At 43.2% G+C, this 26,435-nt stretch overlaps 1 protein-coding gene across 1 annotated transcript in view; it reads right to left on the reverse strand.

Annotated features, from left to right (window-relative positions):
* The window catches only part of rsrc1 (arginine/serine-rich coiled-coil 1), a 113,092-nt gene that overhangs the window by 71,875 nt on the left and 14,782 nt on the right, over window positions 1–26,435 (reverse strand). The window contains exons 4-5 of the mRNA XM_041941306.1: window positions 19,222–19,410; window positions 478–514 (exon numbers count right to left, since the gene is read on the reverse strand). Coding sequence (XP_041797240.1) covers window positions 478–514; window positions 19,222–19,410 — 226 coding nt within the window. The remainder of the gene's footprint in view (window positions 1–477; window positions 515–19,221; window positions 19,411–26,435) is intronic.

A 26,435-nucleotide genomic window follows, 5' to 3' on the forward strand; every position in this document is an offset into this window, starting at 1 on the left:
AAGGCCTCATGCTGGCAGAGGGAGGGAGAGGGAGAAGTAGAGAGGGTGTGGGTGTGTGAGTGTGTATGGCTCCAACTGTTATGACTGAATAAAAAATATTATCCTTTCGTACATCCATGTGCAAATAGATATGCACACACATGCAATAAAAATCCTGAAAATATCCACAAATAAATTAAGCAGACCAGACTGGATAACCTGTGTGTGTGTGTGTGTGTGTTTGTGTGTGTTTGGGCAGAATTGGGGATAAATGAAACGCTAATATAAAAGCTGGACCAGGCCCTAGGGGAGACACTACCCTCCCTCTATCCCCGTTTTCTCTGTCTCTGTCTCTCCCTGCCTGTTAGCTGCAGGTATTCAGCTCCAATTCCGGAGGTTTCATTAGAGATGCAGATATCACAGTGTGTGTGTGTGTGTGTGTGTGTGTGTGTGTGTGTGTGTATGGGGGATAAAAGGGGGATGTCAAATAGAACTTACCAGATGTTCTAATCTGCCTTTGATGTTCCCGGTGTCCCTGCAACACAACAACACATTTCCCCCACTGTAAATAAAGTGCCGACACAAAACGTCATTTAATAAAAAGAACAATTTTGCAGACACACACACACAAAATACATATACATGAATACACACATAAGAGACAGAAGAACAAACTCTATTCAAATGTGCTTTATTAACATTTCTGAACCAGTTACTGAGTATTTCATTGCATTAAATCAGAACAATTGGCTAGCAGGAATTAGGGCTGCAACTTTTTTTTTTATTATTTTAAAGAATCTGAAAAAAATACCTCAAACAATTAATCAATATCATACAGTTTATTTGCTATTGATGAACTGGCTAAATGTGTCATCTCTGGTTGGAATACAGTCAACAACTGTCACAATAATCTCATTATATTTCTCTTTCTGCTACTGAGCATAAAATGACAGTGCAAGAAAGTGGTGTGACATCAAAAAGGTTTTGGTTGATCAGAAGAAAGGAAAAATAGGTAATGAATTAACCTAATTGTTACCTTCCAGACTGCAGTGTTTGTGCGTGTGTGTGTGTTTGCGTTGACACCAGACAGAGGTTAACTAATGCTGTCGCCACGGTGCTGGCAGTCATAATAATCATTTCCAAGTACAGAGAGAGACCTCGAAGCTTATTATCTGCGAATTAATAAAAAATGTGTGTGTGATTATCAGAGTAGCAACGACAAAATGGCGAGTGGGGGAAGTGGAAGAGCGGGGGGGGGCAGTTGGTTTTAAAAAGAGCAAATTGGCAGTAAATAATAGATGCAGTTTTGGCACATTTTAAATTTGCAGCAGTGGAAATCAACAGATCAAGAGAACACAAACAGCCCCATGCCCAATCCAACCCCCCCCCCCCCCCAAAAAAAAAAAAAAAAAGAAAATCCAACTCTGGCCCCCATAACTGACAACTCCACTCTGGTCGTGGTGTTTCACTCTGTGTGTGTGTGTGTGTGTGTGTGTGTGTGTGTGTGTGTGTGTGTGCGTGTGCTGAGAGGGAGGAAGGCTTATCGACAGGCTTCAGTTGCTAATGCAGCCAGCAGCATCACAGTGTAAATCTACACCATCTCTAAAATTACATACTGTCTAATCCATCCCCACCCTCCCCTACTTTCCTCCATCCAGCCATCCATCCATCCATCCACCCATCAGGCCAGGTCCAATACCCAGTGTGACCACAGGCCTAAGCCATTCCCACATCATCAACATTTCTAAATAATGGCATGAAGGAATGGCAGAAATGCTAAACAGAGATATTTAAAAAAGCAAGAAGCGATTGGAGGAGAAGAAAAGTCATGAAGGATGCTTGCTTGTTTATTCTGTGCCCCCCCTCCCTCCGTCAGTGAGCCACATGCAGACAAGTCAAACACTTAAGGCAAACTTCATCTAGCTGTAATTACATTACATTCTGACAAACACCCCGCCACATTCATTATACATGACGGGCGCCCGGCAACCAGACAGCAAGACATTTGTTACCGTGGTGACAGTGTGTGTAATCCGCTAATGAAGCGCAATTAGTGAGAAACAATCTAACACAGGGGAGACTCAGCGCTCGATCCCTCCTCCTCCACTCATTTCCCTTCGCGTTTTTCTTCCCCCTCTCTCTCCCCCTCGCTCTCCTTTTTATAACGTCTTTTTTTTCCCCTGTCTTTTATTTTTGTGATCCAACCTTTATTAAGCTCTTCACTTGCATTTAATCTCTCCACTCTGTCATCTGTTGTCTTGACTTTATCAAGGGCAAGCTGTCCGGCGCTGTCCACACCAGGGCCAAAGGGATCACTCTAGCCATTAGATAGACACACACACACACACACACACACACACACACACACACACACACACACACACACACACACACACACACACACACACACACACACACACACGCACGCACGCACGCACGCACGCACGCACACACACCATTTTACATCCTCATCTCTCTTTTCAAAACATCATATAATCTGCTGAGGTCTTCAGGGACAGAGCTTTCCTTTTCTCCTTATCTCCCTCTTCCCTCCCTCCCTCCGTTCTCTGTGCCTTCAACGCAGAGGCGGCATCGATTTCTGAATTACGCCACAATATTAAATAATTAATATACTTGCCATGATTGATGTTTTGCATTAGGCCAATATTAGGTTATCAATCAAAATCCACTTGGTTTAATGTAATAATATTGAAAATGTGTCAGTGCCTGTTCATCCAATTTGTTGTGGAGGCAAGCCAGATAGTAATGGTGGTGTAGCACAAGGCCTCAGAGACACTGTGGCCTGCTTACTACAACCATAGGAGCACATTATAGCCCCGGCACACAGCGGGGAGGGAGGAAGGGGAGTGACGGAAGGAGAGATGAAGCGAAGACATGGAAAGACAGGACTGAGAGAGCAGACGGTGACTCCTGATGCACTGTGACAGGCGTGGCCGTCACGTCAACCCCGAAAGTTCTCCAAATGTGAGTTGCTTTAGATCTGTTTGAATAAAGAATCGAATGTTTACCCGTTTAGTCACTGACTTCAATTAGGAAAATACTAATACGATGGACCTTATTCGCAGCAGAAAGTTTGACTTGTTATAAGAAGAAAAGCAGAAGTGTCAATGGACAGTCAGTGAGCCTTTAGAGCTGTGACCTGCCATGACACGTGCCTGAACATGCTTGAAGGTTTTCAGGGACTGAATCACTAATCAGGCCAGTTAAAAAGTGTTGCATCATTCAATTTCTGGGATTAGTGGTTATTTCATGCGCAGGCTACCTCCCTTCGAAGCCGCTACAAGCCAGAAAGACAGAGACTGGCACGTCGGAGGGGGTGAGACAGAGGGAGAGTAATGTGCTGTTGTTCCAGGAAATGGTAATCAGTTATCCAAGGTCAATTAAGTAAAATTGGACAAACAAGTGTGAGTGTTAAACTGAGCCCGGCGAGGCGAGGTCAATACTGACCAATTTAACATGGCCACTGGATCCATCACACTGTCTGCACTTGCAGCTCTTTTATCTCCCTCGCCTCCCCCTTCCTTCACCCACTCCAATCGCACACTTTTCCCTCTCGACTCCTCACCCTCGTATTCTCTCGGCCGATATCACTCACAGTACGTGTTCCCTTTCACTGTCTCTTGCAGTGTAACGACGATCTTTAAGCTGTTGCCTCATCTTACCTCATCTACTTCCCTGTGTCTCTCTTCGCTTGTCATTTTTGCCCTCTCCCAATCAACCACCTGCCTCTCTTTCTCTGCTCTCGCTCCCTCACCCCACCCTCCTCACGCCACCCCTCACCCTCCCAAACCCCTGCGCCCCTGCTAGCAGACAATTAATTACAGAGCCAGTACCAGATGAGTTGTCATTTGTGGTCAAGTTTCTAATAATTGCATTAGGCCTTCAGGTTTTTCTAAGATGCCCTCCCCTTCTTTCCCTTTCGCTTCCTCTCTTTACTTGAACAATCCTCCTCCTCTTCCTCTCCCCCCCCCCCACCCCTTGACACAGCAGAGATAAATATCTTTAGTCAGTCAATGGAGGCGACAGAGGGACTTAAAATGCAGAGGCAGTCATTTGATTTCCAGCTAACAGAGCTGCCCATTAGCCAGGCACTCATCAGCCATGCATTACCTCTCAGGCCTGCTGTCCTGAGTGCGGAGGCTTTAACCCTTTCACTGTGCACTAGTGGCCAGGTTTACCACGTAATAACAGGTATACTTCGACCGGCTCTCTTCCACTGGCCATATCAATACTTTTAACTGTCCCCTTTATGCGACTGCAACCACGCACCTGTCAGCAGGCAGTAAAATGACGAAAATGGAAAAAATCCGTCCCACATTTTCCATAAGGAAGCTTTTTCTAAGGCTCAGAGTTTTTTACAGTGTTCTCCTCCTCCGCTGTGTGGAGAGTTTCAGCCTCTCCCCTCCGGGCGGAGACATTAACTTTGACGACTCTAAAGAGTAATAAATGGCCATCAAAACTTCTTGATGATGCCATTAAATTGCTCCTTTTGTGTGACCGACACTTGAAACCGGAAAAAATTGGAAAATAGTTAAAGATAACTTATCTGTCAGTTGGTTTAATCTGAAAATTCCTTAAACATTATATGGAAGTATTTGTGCTAATTCTACTAAGCTCCTCAATATGAAATCAGAAGCAGAGTCCCAGAATTAAGATGTGCTGGACCACATAACGTTTTACTAGGATTAGAAACCTGTGACCACGTTGTATGAACTTGCTCAGCGTTTTTTGCCCTTCTTATCTCCTTTGCTAGGTGCACTTTAGCTGCAGAAATAACATTTTGGCCTACAGCAGCCTCTCAACCTGATATCACTCAGTGATGGAGTGAGGAGAGGAGCAAAAAAAAAAAGAGGAGCAGCAAAGGGAAGATGGGATGCTGTAATGCTATGAAAGAGACATCATTCACAAGTGTGTGTGTGTGTGCCCCATTTGCCACAGTTACATGCCTTGTCAAGCGTGTCATTGAGCATTCATATGTTGTTTGACTGCTGATAGAATGGCAGGCATATTTATTAAAGAGTCAGTGTGATGGGGACACCAGAGCAAGCAAGCCTGCACGCACGCACGTGCACACACACACACACACACACACACGCACGCACGCACGCACGCACGCACGCACGCACGCACGCACGCACGCACACACACACAAATAAAACACAATGCACTAATACACAGTCCACATCAGTGACATCTGCCTGTTTAACTAATAGAAGCCAAAAGCTTGATATTAAGCAGTTGAGGGACACACACACACAAACACACCCGCACACACACACAAGCACAATAATACAGGGAGCTCAGCTTTCCCCCAGGCCTGATTGCCATCTCCATAGCTCCTTTTTAACAGGGCTGCCAATTGAAATTGAAATTGTATTCTTGTGTGTGTACTATCAGAGCTACCTCTCAGGGCTTTATACAACTAAGAGGAGGGCTGGGGACACACACACACACACACACACACACAAGCACGCAAACACACACTCACAAGAAGGGATAATGCAGGGGTAAGTCAGGGGCTGTCACTCTCCCATGCAGAACACACAAGAGGGAACAAAACACAGATTTATGCTTCTATGCTTTCTATGTAATTCGGCATGCATACACACACACATGCACGCATACATTCACGGGTTCACGAGCTGCCCCCCCCTCCCAATAGAGGGGGCTCTATTTTAGCATAATCCCAAAATGGTGGAGAAAAGCAGTCCATTAAAAATGGGGCGAACAAATTCAGCACTTAATGTTTCTCAGAGGGAGGGTTAAGTGCAGTCAATAAAAAAAAGTCAGAACAGGAGGAATAAGAAAGGAAGAAGTTGATTTACGGCCGGCCTTTCATATGTGGCCCATGTCTGACACCTGGTCGTGGACAACACGCAAGAGAAAGAGGGTGCTGGAAACACTTGTGCAGCAAATTTCTAGAAACTTTGGAAGATTTGTTTTACTTTAACAAATGAGAGTGTGTGTCGTGATAAGTTAACAGCATTATCATTCCTAACAAGTAACAGGTGCGTTGTCGCTCTGTAGCATTAATAAGCACTTTTATGGTTAAAAGCCATATGGATGGTTATAATACCAATGTGGTTGCACTTTGGAGAGTTTGTTGAAGTGATGAACTCTTGCTCACATCCTCCCTCTGTGTGTGTGTGTGTGTGTGTGTGCATGTGTGTGTGACATAGAGAGACACCAAAACTCAGCAGCATAGTGTTTTTTCTGTGCATTTGGCTTAGGTGCTGTGAAAAAAACACTCAAAATTGTAGAGAAAACCATGACTTTTATAAATAGCATCCACATTTTTGCAATTTCTGCAATAGTCCATTTTTTACAGTTGATTCCATTTTTACTATCAAATTCTGCAATTCTGTCCATGTTTCCTCCATTGCTGAAATTATACAGCTCTACTTAAGGCAGAAGTAGGCAGATGGGGCCTTGTGCCTGTGCTTTGGACCCGGCACATGGTTACATTTTTTTTGCTATTAAAGAAATCATGCATCGGTAGCATCATGGTTGCAGAAACATCTTCAACTCACTTTGAGCCAGGAAAAACCGAACCAACACACAGATCCATCCACACACGTATTTAAACACGCAGAAAATATCACAGAGTGAGCACTTCTCCCTTCAGACTGCCCAAATCTCCCTATTCTCCGCCTGTACACACCAACTCGGTGCTGAGGGGAATTGAATGCTTGGGCCAAGTTTTAAAAGAAAATTGACTTCTTTTTAGTGTGATACATAGAGGGAGAGCGGGACAAAGACAGATCGAGAAAAAGCAAAAGGGAGACATGGAGAGCAATCAATTTCCCCGCGGTTTCTTCAATAGCCGGCGGTCCTTTTCATACCTCCCAATTAGACCCTCTCCTAATCAGAGAAATACCTCTCCATTATTGAGATGGAGACAATGACGCTCCCCAACATTTCCGCCTGCTCCAAAACTCTGTAGATTGCAGTGCCGGTACACAAAGAATAAAGCACTGGGCTATACTGCAGGGGGGGTGCGCTTGTGTTAAAATCACATGTGGAAATCTTTTGGCTCTCCTCGCGGCCCCAGAAAAACTGATGGGGAACAATGGCAGCCCGGCACAGCATCTGTCATGGCACAATATAAAAAGATGATCTTGGCACCGAATGGACAAAAAAAAAAAAAAAAAAGAACGAGAGAGAGGGAGGAAGACGGGGGAGTGGAGGGGAGGGGGAAGGGGAGTGCCGGGCGAGAGGTAATTCATTTGCAAATCAGGCCCTGGCGCTCAGGTCTATTTCAAGCTGCCAGTGGGTGCCAGGAGTTAACAAGGTAATCAGTTTCAATCCTGCCCTTCAATTGTACATCACACCCTCATCCAGAGAATACCCAGGCCTTTCTATAGGGGCAGAGGGGGGAAATAGCAATCTGGCTGCCGGCTGGCTGCACACATTAGACACACACGTACGTGCACGCACGCGCACACACAAACACACACCTGAAGACACGTGTGTACACATATACAGACACCCACAAATTTGCACGTACACCTACACAGAGTTTATTAATAGCCACGTATCCAAAACATGTCCTTACAAGCAACTGTACCCAGAAGAAGAGCTGAAACAAACTACAGTCCATTCAGCAAATTAATCAAGTAATTTTAATAATGGTTTCAGTCCTTGTATCAGGAAAACATATCTAATATTTGTGAATGCCAGCTTCTGAAATGTGAGGATGTATCTGAATTTAATTTGAATACCTTTCAGTTTCGGACTGTTAATGGCACAAAACAAGACATCTGAAGATGTTCCGTCGGCTCTCAGACCCAAAAGAGAGATTTTTATTGATTTATCAAAACAAATAATGACAAAAGTAATACTAATTAATCTTTCTCTCCTCTCATCTGTCTGTTTCCTTGTTTGCACATAGCCATATTTCCAATTGCTCCTGACCATAAGGTCAAACAACATCAAAAAAATTCTAAAACCATGCTTTTCTTTCTAGCAATATAGGTTGTTTTTAGGTTATGTTTGTCATGTTTACTGTAAGCCTCTTTGATTTAAACTAGTTAACTGAACATTACAGTCTCCCTCCAGACACAATGTTAGTCTCAACCTCACCAAAAGATAAAGTAGCGAGGGGGACAATGCTGCTCTGAACCTAAAAGTGGTACATGCAAAACGGTAGAAAGAAAACAGCAAGCTACATTTGTCCTAATCCCTTCTTCCTCATGTCAGCTGTAACCGGCTGGCCGAGAGGCAGTTAGCCCCCGTTAGTCCCTCATCTGCATAATCAATATGACAACCTTATTTTTCTGATGCAAACAGGATTTTGTTGCTGAGCTGTTTGTTGATGTGTGTGTGTGTGTTTGTGTGTGTGTGCCCAGTCTGCTTCTGGCCAGCCTCAGTCATGGCCCTCTTTAGCCTTAATTAGATTAGATGCGATTATCCCGGCTCTACCTTACAAGTGTACAGGCGGGATAAAGTGGCCACAAAGGCCAGCCTGTCATAGGGAGCAGGCTCTGGTCTGCAGGTTATCAGGGTCCAGGGAGACACACCGCGTACATTGTTATTCATATCATCTACACACCGTTTTCTACGGTGCCTTTTTCACTTCTCTTCACACACTGATCCCCCCACCCCCATGTCTGTGGTGTCAAACTGGCGTAATCACTGGCCAGGATAAGTCTCTCTTTTTTCCTCTCTTTCTGTCTGTCCATCAGAAGACAAAACAACATGGCCCGAAGCGCTCTGCTGTCTGGCCAACAGGGAGAGATGTCAGGAGTGTGTGAGAGTGTGTGTGTGTGTCTGTAGAGTTCAAGGAGAAGTGGTACAAAGAAAAGTTAACCCAAGTCTCACACTAATGCAAATAGACGCACGAACACAACACAGACTTACATGCACACACAGATGTTTAGGACAGAGTGGGTGCACATGTTGACACCTTGCAAACACAATCCTATTCTGACGACCTGACCGCTCCGTTCAACTAAACATACGGGCTGGGTGTCGAACCTCAGCACAAGTCCATAGCTCACAGTATCGACAGCTATCACATGCTGAAAGTTGGCTTGAATGTTTGGTTTAGAATTGTAATCTTGTGTACTAAATCTGTGATGAGATAAGTGCTCATTTAAATAAAGAATCGGCCAAGTTTAGACCATTTTATTTAGGCAAATTTCTTGTTTGGCTTTTTGTGTTTAGACAATGTTCAACACTTGAGATTCTTGGCTTCTTTTGCTAAATGAAGAAAAGAGATTTGCAGAAAAACATGTCTGTATTTCTCAAAGTAAGTTATCAAAATTTATTGCAGTGATGTCCAAAAATGTCAACACTGCTTTCATACACCCTTAACATACAGCATGACCACATAAAAACTCAACATAACTGCCACGTATGGATACCTGCAAGAACGTGCGTGCCATATCATTGGCTCCGAACGGCATTTTTCAGCCTGATTCATATGTGTTTAAAAATTTAACCACATGATTTGTTACTCTGCTTCATTTTCTGAAACTTTAAAACATTTTCCATTCAGAGCTCCACACTGACAGATTTCAGTCGGTCTGCGTCGATGAGTGTATGCACGGGGAAAAACAAGTGAAATATTTCGCTCACTCTGTTGATTAGACCTCAGTGCCCAAGATATTTATACACAGCTGTACATACTTTCCATGCCGTCAGGTCTGGGCATAGAAAGAGGGGGAAACAGAGTGGCAGGGGTGCATTATAAAAAGGAGAAAAGGGCTGAATAGTAGTGAGATACTGAAAGGAAAGACAGATGAAAACCTGTGAAGAAGGAAAAGTGCAAGGTGGAGTGGAGGGAAGGAGCAAAGGTTCTAACTTTGACTAAAAGGCCAGAGACAAAATGAATGAGTCGGCGATGCTCAAGAATTCACTGATGGAGGTGAGAGACACAAAGTGCGAGCTAAGAGAAAACTGCCATCATGGTGAAACTGTATCAAGTATGACTCTTACATATATTTTAGCTACAGCTGGCACAAAATCAACACTGTCATTTAGAGATTTTCAGCAAATGTGATCTTATGTTAGTGTTATACAAAATTTCCTGTCCAAATTAATAATCAAAGCTAAACACACATACACACACACACGCACGCACACGCGCGCGCGCACACACACACACACACACACACACACACACACACACACACACACACACACACACACACACACACAAGGAGTTTGATCTCATAATGCACAACAATGCAGCTTTAAATATAATAGGTATTATTGTAAAATATCCCTTTTAACATTCTGAGAATGATTTCAACCATAGTGCACAACCCCATGTACAGCTGCCATATTCCCTACTGGCAAAAAGTGGACAGAAGCATGTGTGTGCATGTGTATGTGTGTGTGTGTGTGTGTGTGTGCCAGTGGGTGAGCCTGGGACACAAGGTAAAACAACTCTATTAGAGAACTGCAGGGACTGGGCTGGCGAGAGAGCAAGAGAGAGCACATGAGAATGAAGGAGAGCATGAGTGAGCGAGACATTAGTACAAATGAATTAAACATCCTCCCAGAGATCTAAACTTGTGCTGAAAAAGTGGCAGGCTAAATGGGTAGGAGGGCGAGGGGAGGAGGGAAGCTTCATAACTTTCCCGTGGCTATACAAAGTTCAATATGAGCCGCGTAAGACCTCCAACTCTATCAGTGACACAGATAAGCCCTTCCATCACCTCAGCCGTCGCAATCAAGCACACACGCTCTTGTGTGATTGGTTACCGTGCACAAAACTCTTTTGTTTCAGCTCATTTGTGAAAGAAAATACTCTGAAAATGGCTTGCGATTTGAAACCTCCACCGAGAATGCTTATTATATATGCTTCTCTCAGGCAATATTTATTTCCAAGACTGAGTCATGGTACTTAACTGTATGTCTGGAGCGCTGTTTACCCAGTCTGAAGGAGGTATTCTTGTAATGATCAATGCCATTAGGCAAGACCTGCAGAGCCATATTTCTGTCTCAGTGCAGCAGAGGTTAAAATGCATGACGAAAGGTGCTCTCTGCTAACTGAAAACTCTCCTCTGCTCTGCTGCCTGTCTTGTCTGTCTTTCTCTCCTCTTCTCTGCGTTACTTTGTCTGCTCTCTCCAACTAAAAAGAACACCTCTCTCTATAATGTATTCTCACTCTCAGCCTTTCTCATAAAGACTTCAGTCAACACCTTTCCTTGCCCCTGGTGCAGATGAATAAGCACTGGAGTCTGGAGAAAATTAAACATTAACGGTGTGTCTCTTTTACACATCATTCTCCATAACAATCTTCTCTTTCAGCTCCGCTCTCTGCCTTCACCACCACTCTGCTTCCTGCAAACCAAAAGTACCCAGCTTTTCCAGAGAGAGAGAGAGAGAAAGAAAATACTGAGGGCAGAGAAACATATTTTGTCGACAAGCACATTTACATAACCCTCCTAAATCGGAGCTGGCCTGTCATGTTTGCTGCTCATAACCTGCTGCTTATAATCCTGCCTGCATCCTCTTCTGATCCATAAAGCGGAGTAGCCAGCCACTTCAACAGCAGCCAGGACTGCCATCACTGGCTCCTGCTAAGACGGGGCCGTAAGGAAAGGGAAAGGAAAGGACAGAGAGAAGAACGGGAAAAGGAAAGGAGGAGAGGAGAGAAAAAAAAAGAGAGGAACGGGGTAATTGGATTGGGGGGATCTTCTATTTGGCCGGGTCTGGTCTCTGTCATCATGCTCCAGGCCTGGCTTCTCTCGGTGGCTACAGCAGGTCTCAAACACATCAACACACACAGTCGTACACACTCTAAACGTGTTAGAGCACAGAATCGCTACCCGGTTCAGAAGGAGGACTGTCCTGCCCATCTCTAAAGCCTGCAGGGCATCTAGTGTGAGTTTTTTTACACACACATATGTGTGTGTGAGTGTTCGCATACTCCTCTAAGAACTCACTAAATGGTTAAACAGATTACAGAGCGCACTAAGTGGATTGTCACAGCTCTCTATCGCTCGCTCAGGGTGTCTCTCCTGTGATTAAAAGTGGCCAGATTTCTCTCTCTATCTATCTACATACACAAATGTGCACAAAGATAGAAAAACAGAGAGAGGTCATTCTCAGACATAGACAGCTTCTCCTACAATAACTGACCATTAAGGCAACAAAAAAGTCTCATTCTTTTAAGCTGCACCCAAGCTTTTCAGATACAATCTTATCAAATGCTCAAATGTGTCAGTGTGAATTAATTCTCAAAATATCAAATTGAATACATGCAATCAAATATTAGACCTAGTACTAATGATCATTTTCATTGTGGCTTCTAATCTGACTCCTTTGTTTAAAAAATTTAAAGTTATGTTCTCCTTTTTTATTTTCTTGATTGTAGCATTTTATTGCTATTTAATCTCTAGAAATTGTAACAAATCTTGAACTTCAGGAGGCAACATTAATCTAACTAACATGGATGATTATCACGGGTTATGTATCTGTTACTCCGCTCGCCTGGACTTCCTGTACTCGACACATCCTGCGATCATTCAGGGTTTAAGACACTGTCACTGACAAAGGAAAAAGTTGGGTGACAGAACGTTGCTCCGCTTGAGGAAAAAAAAGAAAGGGCAACTCAAAAAACAGACATTCCCAGCAAAAAAAACAGAAAACTCTTGTTTATGTCATTTAATTTCAAGAGCGTCGATCAAATTATAGTTTTTGCATTTGCAATATGGCAAATTTTCATAGACCGTATGCACCATCTACACAGCACAAGTGTGAATACACTGGCACATGCTGTGTCTGCTGCTAGTCACCTGTGCAGACTGGGCAGTACCAATGACCGTTTCACATTACAGGGAGTTGCTTGACTTACTGCTGAAGATTCATGGAGCTTTGATGCAAAATGTATGGCCTAGGGCTTGAAGCTGAATGGGCATTCTTAAAAATTACAGCGATCAATGATAATTCCATTGAAAATTTTGATAAACCTATTGTTATTATATTGTTCACTCTTTTCCTGCTTGGAGCAGAGTCATGGAGACAGGTAACAGGTCTCAACAGGACATTCATCTGCCTTGTGTGTATGTGTGTGTGTGTAAATAAATGTCCATCTAGTGAAGATCGAGTTTATGTGGCCGGGCTGTTTTCTATCCAATATATGCTCATTATTTGTGTGGAAAAAAGCAGCTAATGACTACATACAGCCATGGGCCAAGAAACACTACAGCTGCACCGCTCTGTGTGTGCATGAGTTTGTCTACTGGGACTCGTGTATTTGTGTGTGTGTGTGTGTGTGTGTGTGCACTGTCCACCTTTTGCATGTAGGCATCACTCCTATTTCACCCACCCAGCCCCCACCCAAACTGCACACACACTTACAGACACACATGCACATCTATTCCTCTTCAGCTTCACCCATGTCTCTTCTTGCTCCTGGCCACTAGGCTACCCCCCTTGACGCACACACAAATAATACACACACTTACAGCTCATTGATTTAAGTCAATGTGAGTGTATCCTAACCTTCCGAGGACGGCGTTTGAAGTCTCTCTTACCTCCCCAGACCCGCTCCCAGAGCCAGACACAGCCTAGAGTCCTGCAAGAGTGCAGACAAACGCGCAAACACACATGCAGCAGCAGCCAGTGGTCCCATCCACACCACCCATACAAACAGTCCCAGCAGGCTGAGAGGATGCCGCAGGCAGGGGCTACATACGCGCAAACACACACACAAACACACTTACTTTCTCTGTGTATTACCAACACTAATGAGCTGATAGATGTTCAACAGAGGCAAAGAAGCAGACAATCATTTCCTCAGAGTGAGACAAGGAGGGAGAGAAAATCAACAGCAGTGAGCATGAATGTGTGTGTGCGCTTGTGTCTGGGGTCTTGTTTTATTTTCTCTCTGCCTCACAGCCTCTAGGCTTCCAGAGGTTAAGGCTGAGCGATGGAGCAGAGCTAGCCAAACTGAGGCCTGCGGGTCCTGACGAGACCCCTGTGGTGAGGCTGGGTTCTGTTTAGCTTGTCCGGGGAAAACACAGTAATGAGAGGAATTACTAAACAATCACATTCACGGAAAGAGATGGGACTGGGCGGTTTGGTGGGGACGGCTCTGTGGGCAAAAATGTAAGGAAGGCATGCTTTACTTTAAAGATTTCAGAAAAAGAAACTCCACCCTCATAAAATAAGCTATTTTACAAGCGTGAACAATGGCTGCTGTTGAAGTTCTGCCCCTCGCTAGCAGAGAGAAATGATTCTTTCATAGACAAAGACATCAAAAAAGGCTTTAATGAAAGGTAGGCAGTCATTTCATTTCTTTAACCCTAATCTCATTATACCAGCTCTGGTTTTACATGCACAGGGAAAGCATGGCTCTCTGCTGCCATGAGAGGTCTCCACACTGCCCTCTGTGCCTCTGCTGCCCAGCCTCTGCCCATTTCTCACTCAAATGACACGAAATTGAGTCTGATAGACCAACGCTCCTCCCGTGACCCAGCACAGACAAGGAGTTCAGCCTAATTGGACAGCCCTATCTGATTGAGGATGTGGAGAAAGGCAGCCAGCCCACAGTCCTCCACTACCTTGGTGATCTGTTACAGAGGAAAGCGAAGAAGTCGACACTGCCCAAAGTAAAAGGGTGAAGACTTCCCCTGAAAGCAGACTTTTTTTTTTGACGAAGGAGTAAAGTTTGAGGAGGGTGGCGAACATGGAACGGGAATGGTAAAGAGCGAAAGTAATGCATCACTTTGCATATGTGTGCATTTACATTATGAGCTAACCCAAAAAAAAAAAAATCCTGACTGTACTCTATCCATACTCTAACCAAATTCCTTTAAGCCTGATCAAAGCCTGAACCTCTACAGCATTTAATGATGCCAACACCTTATAAAACACTGACATGTAATTATTTTTAAAAACCTGTCACTTTCTGTGGAGGAACAGCCATCTGTTAACTGTGGTTTCTACATTTCTGCTCATTAATTACAGGTGGGAATTGGGTCAGAACATCAGGTGACGAATGCTGTTAGATTCAAATTCTGCTTCTGTCTATTACCTGCCTGGGGGCAGATGTGCCGGTGTTAACACTGTTTGTTTCTCCTGCTCCGATTTAGGAAAAAACACTGACAAATAACATTAATGAAATGAAAACAGGCCTGACCGGAGCCACAAGGAGTGAAGAGAAAGTGTCGGGTCCAGTCGCATGCAGTTGAGATTCAAAGCCAGGTTTTGTTTGTGTGTTCATTATTGCATTATGCTGTAATAACATTGGTTGAGGACAACCAGGAAGAGATAAGTCAGGATATATGGAGCGATTGTTGAGTCGCTCAGCTAACTAAGAAAAAAAATTCAAAATTCAAATTTTCTAAAAAAAAAAAAAAAAAAAAAAAAAAAAAAGAAAGTTTGCCACCAACGTCAGACATAACACAGTGACGGAACATTCTGCAATTAAGAGTGCCTGAAAACTAGTTAGCAAGCCAGCAGAGAGGTATGAATAGATCCCTAAAAATAACAGATAAATAGAGTCCAGTGTTCAACAACATCAAGTTTTGTATCAGCTGAAAAAAAACATATTTGAAAAATGACAGGTGTTGATGGAGGGGTACTTGAGCACATCTGATAGGGCCGAGGGGGTATGTCAGACAAAAAAAGGTTGGGGTCCAAGGAGACATTCCACTTAATGCGGATTTTGCAACAATACACAAGTTAGGCTTTTTGTTGAGACAATTACAACACAAACAGTGTCTCTTTCTTAAAGGAAGCTCTTCTGTTGTCTCCTTAAATACAAAGCCAGAGGATTACACAGAGCAAAGCTGACCTACTGACCCTGTACACTAGTCTGGGTAAACACACACACACACACACACGCACACACACACACGCACGCACGCACACGCACGCACGCACACACGCACACACGCACAACCCTACAATCACCCACTTACCCTTTGCCACTGGTGAAAGGCAACAAGATCTCTTAACAACAGCTCGTCTTTTTCAATAAATTTTGCATGAAAACATGCCGCTGGAGCACCAAGTTGCCTGCTGTCATACTAGAGGAGTGTTAAATGTTTAATGACGACAACACCACACACGCGCGCGCACACACACAGAGTCAGTGTCAGGGTGCCGCTCTGAGGGGCCCCTCTTTCATCCTGACAGACACTATAAAGCTCCTGAGCCTCTTCTCCACCCCGCCCCGCCATCAACATCACACTGCTTCACTCCTCTCCCACCAGCCAGCAAGGAAACCTGGATGTAAATGAGGCTAGAGTGTTACAGTGTGTTTGTGTGTAAGTGGTGAGGATCAGGGGCTTACATAAAGATCCTACCCCCCCATCACCATTAAGAGCAGATGAAGAAGAATGGAAGAGACAGAGGAAAAAGAAGTGGCTTGCCATAGACAGGATATACTGCAGAGAGCCTTGTTTTACATATTCCTGAAACATCTCACTGCTTCTGCCTTTCTTCTGCTACAGGAGGACTCTGTTAGGCATCTCATCTCCTGTGGGAGCATTTGGGGAATATTAGGAACATCCATGTCAGGCAACTTTTGGACGCTAATAACGTCATATCAAGGTCCACAGCTAGACAAACTAAATTTTAGTGTAAGTGTGAGGATAGGAACAACAAAGTGGGAAAATGATCTTGCTACTTAATTTATTATGTAGCAAAATATACATCAATTTACAAATAAATGCCACAAATTGCATTATGGTGTATTTTATTCATGTAATAATTGTATTACTTTGACTTCCTGGATCAGAGTGTGTCTTAAGTGATTACCCAATGTTCCAGTGAATGTAAAATTCATGTTAAAATGTTGAAACCAGCCAAAACAAGTATACATTTTTGAACAATCCACCCACTCCGCCCACTGCCTTTCTTTTTCTAACTGCTAAACTGTGAATTACAGAAGCAAGAATTTTAAACCTGTCATTCAATAGTGACTTGAAGTGACAAAAAAAAACTGCATGTTATAATTTTTCAAAACAAGATTGTTTTTTCAAATCAAAAAGAGTAAGTTACATGTAGCAAACAGTCAGCAACCATCTGTAGTACCTAGATTCAAGGAAACCAAAGTAGGCATTATCTTTTTATGTATATATAGATATGTATATGTGTGTATACTGTATGCCTGGTAAGATGGCAGGTCAGCACCACATGGTTTAGTCACAATTATTCCAACATCATACCACCACAGGTTTAAGTAAATTGGAAGGCCAGATAGTAGGATAGACAGTTTGAAATATATTAACGTTGCCACAGGTGGAAATGTGCACACACACACACACACACACACACACACACACACACACACACCGACTTACTACGTATATCAGCACACTCACGTGCACACAGACAAGCTAAAGCAGGGTCAGAGATAAAGGAAGAGATTCTTATCAATGCTGAAGGATATTGAAGCCGTAATAAGAAAATAGATATAGTCTCCTGGCCTTAAATTTCACTGTTAGCTTTATTTGTTTTCCTGATATTGATCTAAGAAAGGCAATATGTAATAGCGCCAAATACGGAGCACTTTTCCCTTAAAAATCAAATCTCCATGTTCTGTTCACATGCAGAAATTTGGAGGCCCATCGTCTTCTTTGAAGACTGATAAAGCCTCCAAAAGGATGAGAAAACGAGTTCTAAATACATGGAAACTGCATTAAATAAGACTTTTTATTACAATCAACCAATCTATTCTATCTTTTCTGCTAACAACTACACTAAACATATTATTTGACAGACCATTCACAAATTGTGTAATTCTAAACAAACAACAAATCATATCTTAAATAATATGTAAATGCTTAACCCTCATTCCTAATCATGCGCATGTTTTCCTCAGTTACATCTATCTATAGCACTTGCTGAATACATAAAATGAGTTGTGTTTAAAAAATCTCAGTTAAGGTTCACCGTCAAAGATACATTTTCTCAATAATTAGCATCTACTTCACTCAATGAGATACAGGCGCAGCACCACGCACACACACATACACACTAAATTTCCATAAAAAGTGACAGTGTGACAGTTTGACAGCAGTGCACAAGCAAAGTTAAAAAATGTTGTTAGATATGCTGCAGTTTTGTCTTACGGCAATTGCCACAGTGATAAATTTCATCATCTGATTGCACTGTTGCATCAAGAATACATCTGAGGAATGGAGATCATTTTCAGTCAGATCAAACAGCTGTAAAAATCATAAACTGCCATTTGGCTATTACTGCATATTTCTGGAAGTAAATCCGATGAAAAGCCTAGAAAATGCCGCCTCAAAATGTTTTCTCTCTGGCAAGTTTATGTGCAAAGTATTCAAAATATTAATTTGTTTGAAAAACCAAATAGCATCTTAATGCTCGATACCTGGTTTCACATTTGGATGTGTACATCACAAAAATCACAGGTTGATTATCATACAATATACACTTAATCAATGCACTTAAATGCAAAGTTGTCTGTTAACCGACAAGGGCAGAACATAGACTGTACCATGAGTTTAGATACAGTTTACCTGGGGGAGCTGAAGACACGCAGCACAGCAGCTGGCCTGCACCACTCATGGGATCCATAGTCTGATACACACATCTGTGCCATTCAATATAACAGACAACAACTGGGTACCAGTCACATTACAGTTGTCTCCAATCACATTAGAGCAAGCCGTGCTGGGGACGGATTGAGGGTGCTATTCTGGTCGAGGCAAGGAGAGGCCGCTAAAGTAGTTAGACCTGCAGTGGACTGTGACGCTGTTTAAAGGTCCACTACTCTAAACTTGTTTCTGTGTGAATTACAGCCTTTGGAAGACATAAGATTGTTGCTTCTTGGTATAAACACATCAGAGATGCATATGATCTTGTTATGTTTCGAGACTTATTGCAGGAGAGCCCAGAGGGTGACGAGGAGAGTTAAAGACATCAGACATCATCTGGTGACCAGAACATTCTCTAAACGCTGGACCTGTGCAGCACTCCACCTACCACCTTTTCTTCCTTCTCCATGACATCTTCTCTTACAAGAGGGAAATTATAGAACATTACAAGGCCAGTGTAGCCTGGTGCTTGATTGCAAGGGGAAACAGAGGAAGAAAGGGATTGATGGATTGATGGATGGAAGGATCAAGTGATGGATGGAGAAGCTGACACTGAGCTCCATCTTTGTGTCTGTATTATACTGACCAAAACCTCGTGCACTGCTGTGGAGCCTGCAGCTAAGCCTGAGCTGGGCCAACCCAACGCTTGTTTGGTATGTTTGCATGTACAAAGTCATTCATCACTTACCCCTTTTTGTCTGCCTTGTCTTTACTCTTGTCCTTCTCTCTGTCCCTCCCTCTGTCCCTCTCCTTCTCTTTCTCCCTCTCCCGGTCGCGGCCCTTGCGCCGGCTCCGGTCCCGCTCTCTGCTGCGACTCCTGTGGCTGCGGCTCCTCCGCCGGCTGCGGCTCCTTCGCCGGCTGCGGCTGCCGCTCCCGCTGCGAGACATAGTTTGCAGCTGATAAAGCGCTGATGATACAACAAACTAAATGTTTTTTTTTTCTTTTTTCCTCGATGAATAAGAAGTGAGATGCTGGAAGTCTTAACACAAATGAGATTTAACATGTTATTGCAGTGTTAAATATCACCTTGGCAAGTTCTAAGTCGTAATTAAGATATATCCACTTTCTGCTTGTCTACTTCTATTTTAGTTAATCATTGCCTGTATTTCCCAGAAAGCCTTTTGATCACTCCCAGCAAATGTGGCTGAGAATGTTTCACTTAGCTGTCAGTTATGCATGTGTGTGGCAACAGTGATAGGAAACAGAAATAGGAATAGTCAGAGCGATGGAGTGTGTTCCCACATCTTGTGGATGCATTGCAGTGCTTGTTGAGAAAATCTCTGGCTGCTCTGCGATGAATTTCTCCCTGTAAGGTGTTGTAAAATAGTCACGATGCTAAAGAATCAGCTGAAATGACAAACATTTCTTCTTTCCTTTACCACATGCATCTTAATGGCTGCCTAAATATGCAGAAAATAAAAGGGTTTTGCTTTCAACATATTTTGATTTTTGTACATGCAGCTGACATAATTTTACATGTAATAAAGACTTGTAAACAGGCTTTCAAAACCTGAATCAATAGGCACAGCTGGATTCCTCTGTAAATGACACCCAACCCAATGCAAGGCCAACTCCGTGCAGATGGTGACTTTACAATACCACACGAAACAATGAAACACTTGTATCTGCAAACAAACCTTGAAATAAAATAGATTAGAATAACATTTTCCCAGAGTGGATAAATTCATCCTTGGATGGACCTAATAACACACTTGTATAGAACCTCAAACACACACACACACATACACAGTCACTGTAGAAATGGAGCCAATTAGACGCAGGCTCAGAGGAAGGCCTGTCCTCAGTATTGATCCTGACACTGGCCCTCTGGTCTCAAAAAGATTTACAGTGGGAGATTTACTCTGTTAGTTATGGCACGCAAACATAAACACACACAGAGTTACACACACACACCTTCTAAACACCAGCAAAAACAAACAATTGAACGTATAACTCATGGCTCAATATGGTGCCATACGCACAGAGACACAAACCACCAAAACATAACCGTGTATTTATGTGTCACTGCACATGCTTCGATTAATGCAGATAAAACCCATGTTCTGCTCAAGTGTGTGTGTGTGTGTGTGTGTGAGCCTGCTTCAGCGTACATGCACATGTGTGTCTGTGTGTGTGTGTGTGTGTGTGGGAAGGACCGTGATTTGAAACCCCAGTAGAAATCGGCAGCTGAGATGCCGTTATTTTCCATCATCTATCATTTTATTGATTTGTCTATAAAAACAGTCAAACCTGCTGTCCACGAGCTTTATTGCTTTCCCCCCTTTATTAGTTTGCAGTTTGGGACATCCAGAGCTGTCTCTCTCCCGACAGAAAACTAATCATTTTCTTCAGACGCCTGTCACCATCCTAACAGACAACACTCTGACAACTGTTGCAATCAATTAGGCTGGGGCGATCCTGATCACTGGAGAGTAGCTGCACTCGTTCAAGGTCTCAGAAAGAGAGTCTCTCTTTGAGGGGAAAAGAAAAGTTCCACAGAAGTGACTCTGCAGTGAATAAACCTGCTTCATAAGCAACAGTCAGACAATGGCCGATATCATCAAAACATCACCGTCAATTTAGCGCATGATGCACAAAGTTTATGAATCAGTTTCAACTCAGTGTTTCATTTCATGTTCACTTCATATATTTTTCATTTAAGTTTTACAATCAGGGCTACAAAGATAATCAACTAACTCTCACAGAGGAAAAAACCTTCCTACTGCTACTATTCCCCAAAGCCCAAGATTTTGTATTCAAATTGCTTGTTTTTGTGACAAAATCCAAAAATTGCCAGTTTATAAGAAAAACTGCAAATCATCGCATTTGAGAAACTTCAATCAACTAATAGCTGCATCTTGAGTCAAGACCAGTACTTGATTGGCCTTTTTTGCTTTAAGAAATAACCTCAGTGATTAATTAGCTGATAATTTTAATAGTAATAGTCCAGTTTTGTGAGCAGCAGTCCTCTTTTTTTGACATTAATAACTAATAATAATCTCATTGTAATCTGCAGAACAGATACTAAAGCGTACACCCTGCAGTGATTATCAAAAGTAATTAATATGAAACATCTGATTCAGAGGAAGAGGTGAAAGCAGTCATCAGTCGCAGGACATTTGATTTACCATGTTTGATACAGCGTTTACTGGAGCTACGATGAGGCTAGTCACAGAATCACAGCTAATGGAAAAAAGGAAAAGAAAAACATTGGCATTTTTGGGGTTTGGAGTCTCCAGGCGAGATAATCCATCAATGGCCCAAACAGACCTTGGAGTGAGTGAATCTATGTGTTGACAATGCCTGCGTATGTTTGTAATCAACAGTACATGAGAGGGAATACAACAGAGTTGCAGTGTTCCAAGTCTAAGTCTTATATTTTCAGCCAAGCAAATTGTGGCCAGAAGCAGCAGATGCAATAAACACAATCTCTCTCTGTTTCTCTGTCTCCCTCTCCCTTTCTCCCTCTGATGGCAAAGAAAACAGCCCACTTCTGGGGTGTGCAGCAAATTAAATTTACTGTAGTTAATAGAGTGAGCCTATGCTGCTAAATGTCAATTTCCCGACCAAGTCCTTCCCCTTGGAGAATGATTAGCTAATTTGAGGCTGGGGATAAATGGACTAATGCAGGACACACACAGATAAACAGCCACAGTTGGACCCCATGCCAAGCCCTTCCCCTGCTTTACATTTTATTGGCCTTATTATCTCCAGGGAAAATGGGTCCCCCTATGGCCTAAACATATTTTCATTTCTAATAAAAGGCCCTTGCTGGTCGCCCCCATGTACAACCCCCCCACCCACACACACACACAGACACTCGCTTGCCCCTCACAGCCTTCCTTTCCTCCATCCCTCCCTCGTTTCGCCGTCCAATCCATTAAATTGGAGCTCTGCAATTGGCTGGGACCGTTTTCCTGGTGAATTATCAATAGAGTAATTATGCTGCATGTTGGGAGCTCGGCTGAAGCTTATCGCCGCTGACCCCCCGGTGCGCGCCAGGATATGATCCCTCACCACAGCCCATTGGGGTAATTATGTGGTCGGGTGTGAAGCTGGATGGTGTGTTACCCTTATCAGTCTGTATTCTATTTCTGTTTTCATTGAAAATTGGACATTAATGGCAGCAACGCGATACCACTAGTGTCAGATACAGGTGAACGTCTCCAATGGAATCTGACCCCGGTTAAATCATTATTCATACAACGCAGTGCAGGGACGGGGAACACAGGAACACACACACACACACACACAAAAAGACCAATCATCCACACTGTTCCTTTAACCTTATCTTCCCCCATTCGAGCGGCAGCGACGGACATTCATATTGTTTCTTCATTTTCACCAACCGTCATCCACTGCGGCAAAAAAAAAAACAAAGTTTGTGTCCTTGTTGTATTCGGAAGAAAACGCCAACGTAACTGCTGGGTGATGTTCCCAGTGATGCCCCGAGCAGCGTCGCTGTCCATTAGGCCATACTGTGGCGCAGCAGTGATTAATGGCTGTGTAACTTTAACCCTATCGCATTTCAGTGGACGCTGGCAACAGTGACCCCTGTCTGACCAGGGTCTTTCTTATCAACGGCACGCTAAAAGCTAGAGAGGAGTTATCATGAGACATAGACAAACAGCTGTGTTATTATATGTAAAAATGGCCAGTTCAGTTTCCTGACAAGATACTGTGTTAATGATAAGGAATAAAAATTATTCATCATAATGACATGAGTAGGATTTGATATTTTGACTATGTTCACCTACAGAAGCTAAAGGCCAGCCTTCGGGCTTCCATTGCATATTAGGCATTTGTCTTTTCTCATTAGCTTCCTTAAATGCTGAAACTTGGCTCTGAAGTTATCTGTACACATTCTGGTTTTAGCTAAATGGCTACTGCTGTGCTGTCCAGTAAAACACTTGTCATGTAACAAAACTATTTTGTTAACAACTACAACTTTTGTGAGTCTAAGCCATAGGTGAACTCAAACGAGTTAGCCTTTGTAAAATGATGGGGTCGTCAGCTTTCACAAGCACACACCACCAGTGGACACTCATTAAGCTTAAAATTTGGACAGAAAATCATAGTATCATGTTTTTCAGAGACAGCGGAGAGAGAAATTGTCCATGAAAAAGTTTTTTTAAAAAGCCAGTAGATCAGAGGCTAACCCAAAGGTGGTGACTGATATGCTCACTATTCTTTGTAAGTAATACCACAATAATTACAACCTCGATATGCCTTTAAACAATATTAACTGTGTGATGTCACATAGACTTGACAAAGATGGTGCCATAACCTGTTTGTTAAAAACTATAGGTGCAATGTGGCCTAAAAAAAATACAAAGCCACAGCAGTTTTTTGTTTTCTCTTGTACATAAAGTGTTTTTATAATTACTGCACTGGCACATACAACAACGCTAAAATTATTTTCAAAACTTCGGTATTTATTTTTTGTATTTACAATGTACATATTCACTAAAGAGCCTTAACCAACCCACCCCGCAGGTGGTGCAGCTAATAGTAAAACCTTAGATTTCATCATTCTCCAGCCACACACACGCACGCACACACGCACGCACACATGCACACACACACACACTACAAAAAAGCTTGCCAGTCGACTTTTCCAAGCAATAGACAGATTGAAAAAGAAACAGGCCTATTGAAAGTGAGAAGATCCATATTTGAAGAACTTCATTAATGCGCTGTTCCCCGCCGAGTTCTTTCCAGTGACAGAGCACACAGCAGCAGCTTCATGTTCAAGTTAAAAGTCACTTTTCTTTTTTCTGCCATTTCAATGTGTCTAAAAGCACCTTGAGTGAGCAATGTGCATTTCCTGCTGCCAAAAGACGTGGAAAACAGCTGTTCCTGCCTGACGCTGCCTGCTGAATGGAATGCAAATATGTTAACCATCCAGAATTTATTGCTTTTGAGTGCTCTTCAAACGCAACGGCAGACACAAGTTTAATTTATGATATTCCTCTAATTATGAGAGCTGTTGAAATCATTTCCCAAGCTGCTTCCTCCTTCCAGGCAGCCACATTATCTGTTCCCTCGGTTCACAGTACATACACGCACACGCAAACACACACACACACACACACACACACACACACACACACAGACTCAGTCATCCACCATGCACACCCACACAGAAACATAAATATACATACACACACACACAGACTAAATAACACACATGGAATCGCTGCGAAATAGCTGATTGTGAGCACAATTAACACAGCAAAGACAGAGCATGAAAGATTCACAGAAATGTTTTTTCTTCGTCCCCCTCTGCTTCATAAAAGCAATGTTTAGATTTGTCATAATCTTCAGTTTGCTTTTAATTTAGCAGTCGTCAACACAAACGTCTGCAAAGCCCTGCTATGCTGTGAAGCAGAAATGAGACCCCATGCAGGCCACCCACTCACTACCGCCACCCCCCCCAACCAATACCCACCCAAACACACACACACGCACACACATGGTTACAGCCACAAGCCACAAGGTCAAGTCATTTAGCAGAGTTCAAAGGCCTTCAAAGACCCCTCAGATCTATATGAACCTACAACAGCCAGTCGACGATGAGGGAAAAGATGACTTTCTGCAGCAAGATGTGGTTTCCATGCGCGTGCATGCATGTGTGTGTATATATATGCGTGGCCGAGTGTGCTTTGCTACATGCACACGTGTTGATTACCAGTCGTCTTCATCGGCGCATATGCCAATTGTCACTCAGCCTCCTCATCGCAATCCTAAACTTGGCCGTCTGGTGTGCGCCCGCGACCTCTGACCTCTGTGCAGCCGCAGTTCGACATGACACCCATTAGCAGCTGGAGCCGAGGGGGGCCCTGGCTCAGCCACTCAGCCCAGACACAAGGTCAAGTGGAGGTCACAATCAGACTAGGTGCTAACTTGCCAACTCCCTCACAGCCACTCACGCAATCGAAACCCCACTTTTTTCTCCCCCTTCCTTCCATCCATCACGGCCCGGAACAATTAGTTACAGGGAGTTAGGAGAGAGTTGTTTTGGTTGTCATTGCCTCCCTCTGTAAGAGGGTGGAAAGCAGGGAGGGAGGAAAAAAGCTGAAGGACAGAAGAGGAGCAAGAGGAGGAGGAGAGGCAGAGGGAGTGCAGACTAGACGAGGGGAGACTATACGTGAAGGACAGCAGGCTAGGGAGGGAAAAGTAGTGATAAGATAAAAGAAAAAAGGTTATAAAAGTTGGGGAGTCAAGGACAATGCGGGTAAGAAAAAAGAGGGGAAAAGAAAAGAAAAAAAACGATTGGGACTTTTGGAGAAGACAGAGCAGACAGCCGTGCTTCACATCAAGCTGGCTCCAATTAGCAGGTGTGCTCTCAGACGCTCGCTCTCCCTCTCTCTCTGGTCAGGGAAGATGTATTTTTCTGCCTTTTATACGCATGTATTTATGAAGTGGTGGGAGATCTGAGGGCCCTTAGCATAACAGCCTTTTATTGTTTAAATGTGGACCGCTCAGCCCCGTGTGCTTAAGTGATTTAGGAACCTCACAACTCCGGTATAAGAAAAATCATAAACGCTGAGACAAACCATGTGGGTGGACTGTAAAAGGCACCGAGGAACGGGCCGACAAAAAGCAGACACACATTCCACTACTAAAGGGAAACTACACTTAATTAAACACCCAAGACACAACTGGAATAGTGCCCTGTAAAAAACATAGCACTATTAGTTTCCCCTCTTCAGTGAAATAACATAAAGTTGTCTTCTGACAGAACAGAGGCTTGTCTCATAAAGAAGTTTCTAAAAATCTTTTTTTTTTCTTTTTTTTATGAACTGCTGTCAAGATTGAACAAGGAGACAGAGAAGGAGAGAGAGACGAACACAGAAAGAGAGATCAAGAAATGAACAGAAAGAGAAAACACTCCACCT

The sequence above is a fragment of the Chelmon rostratus genome, chromosome 7 (genome assembly GCF_017976325.1).
Source record: "Chelmon rostratus isolate fCheRos1 chromosome 7, fCheRos1.pri, whole genome shotgun sequence".
NCBI classification, from domain to species: Eukaryota; Metazoa; Chordata; class Actinopteri; order Chaetodontiformes; family Chaetodontidae; genus Chelmon; species Chelmon rostratus.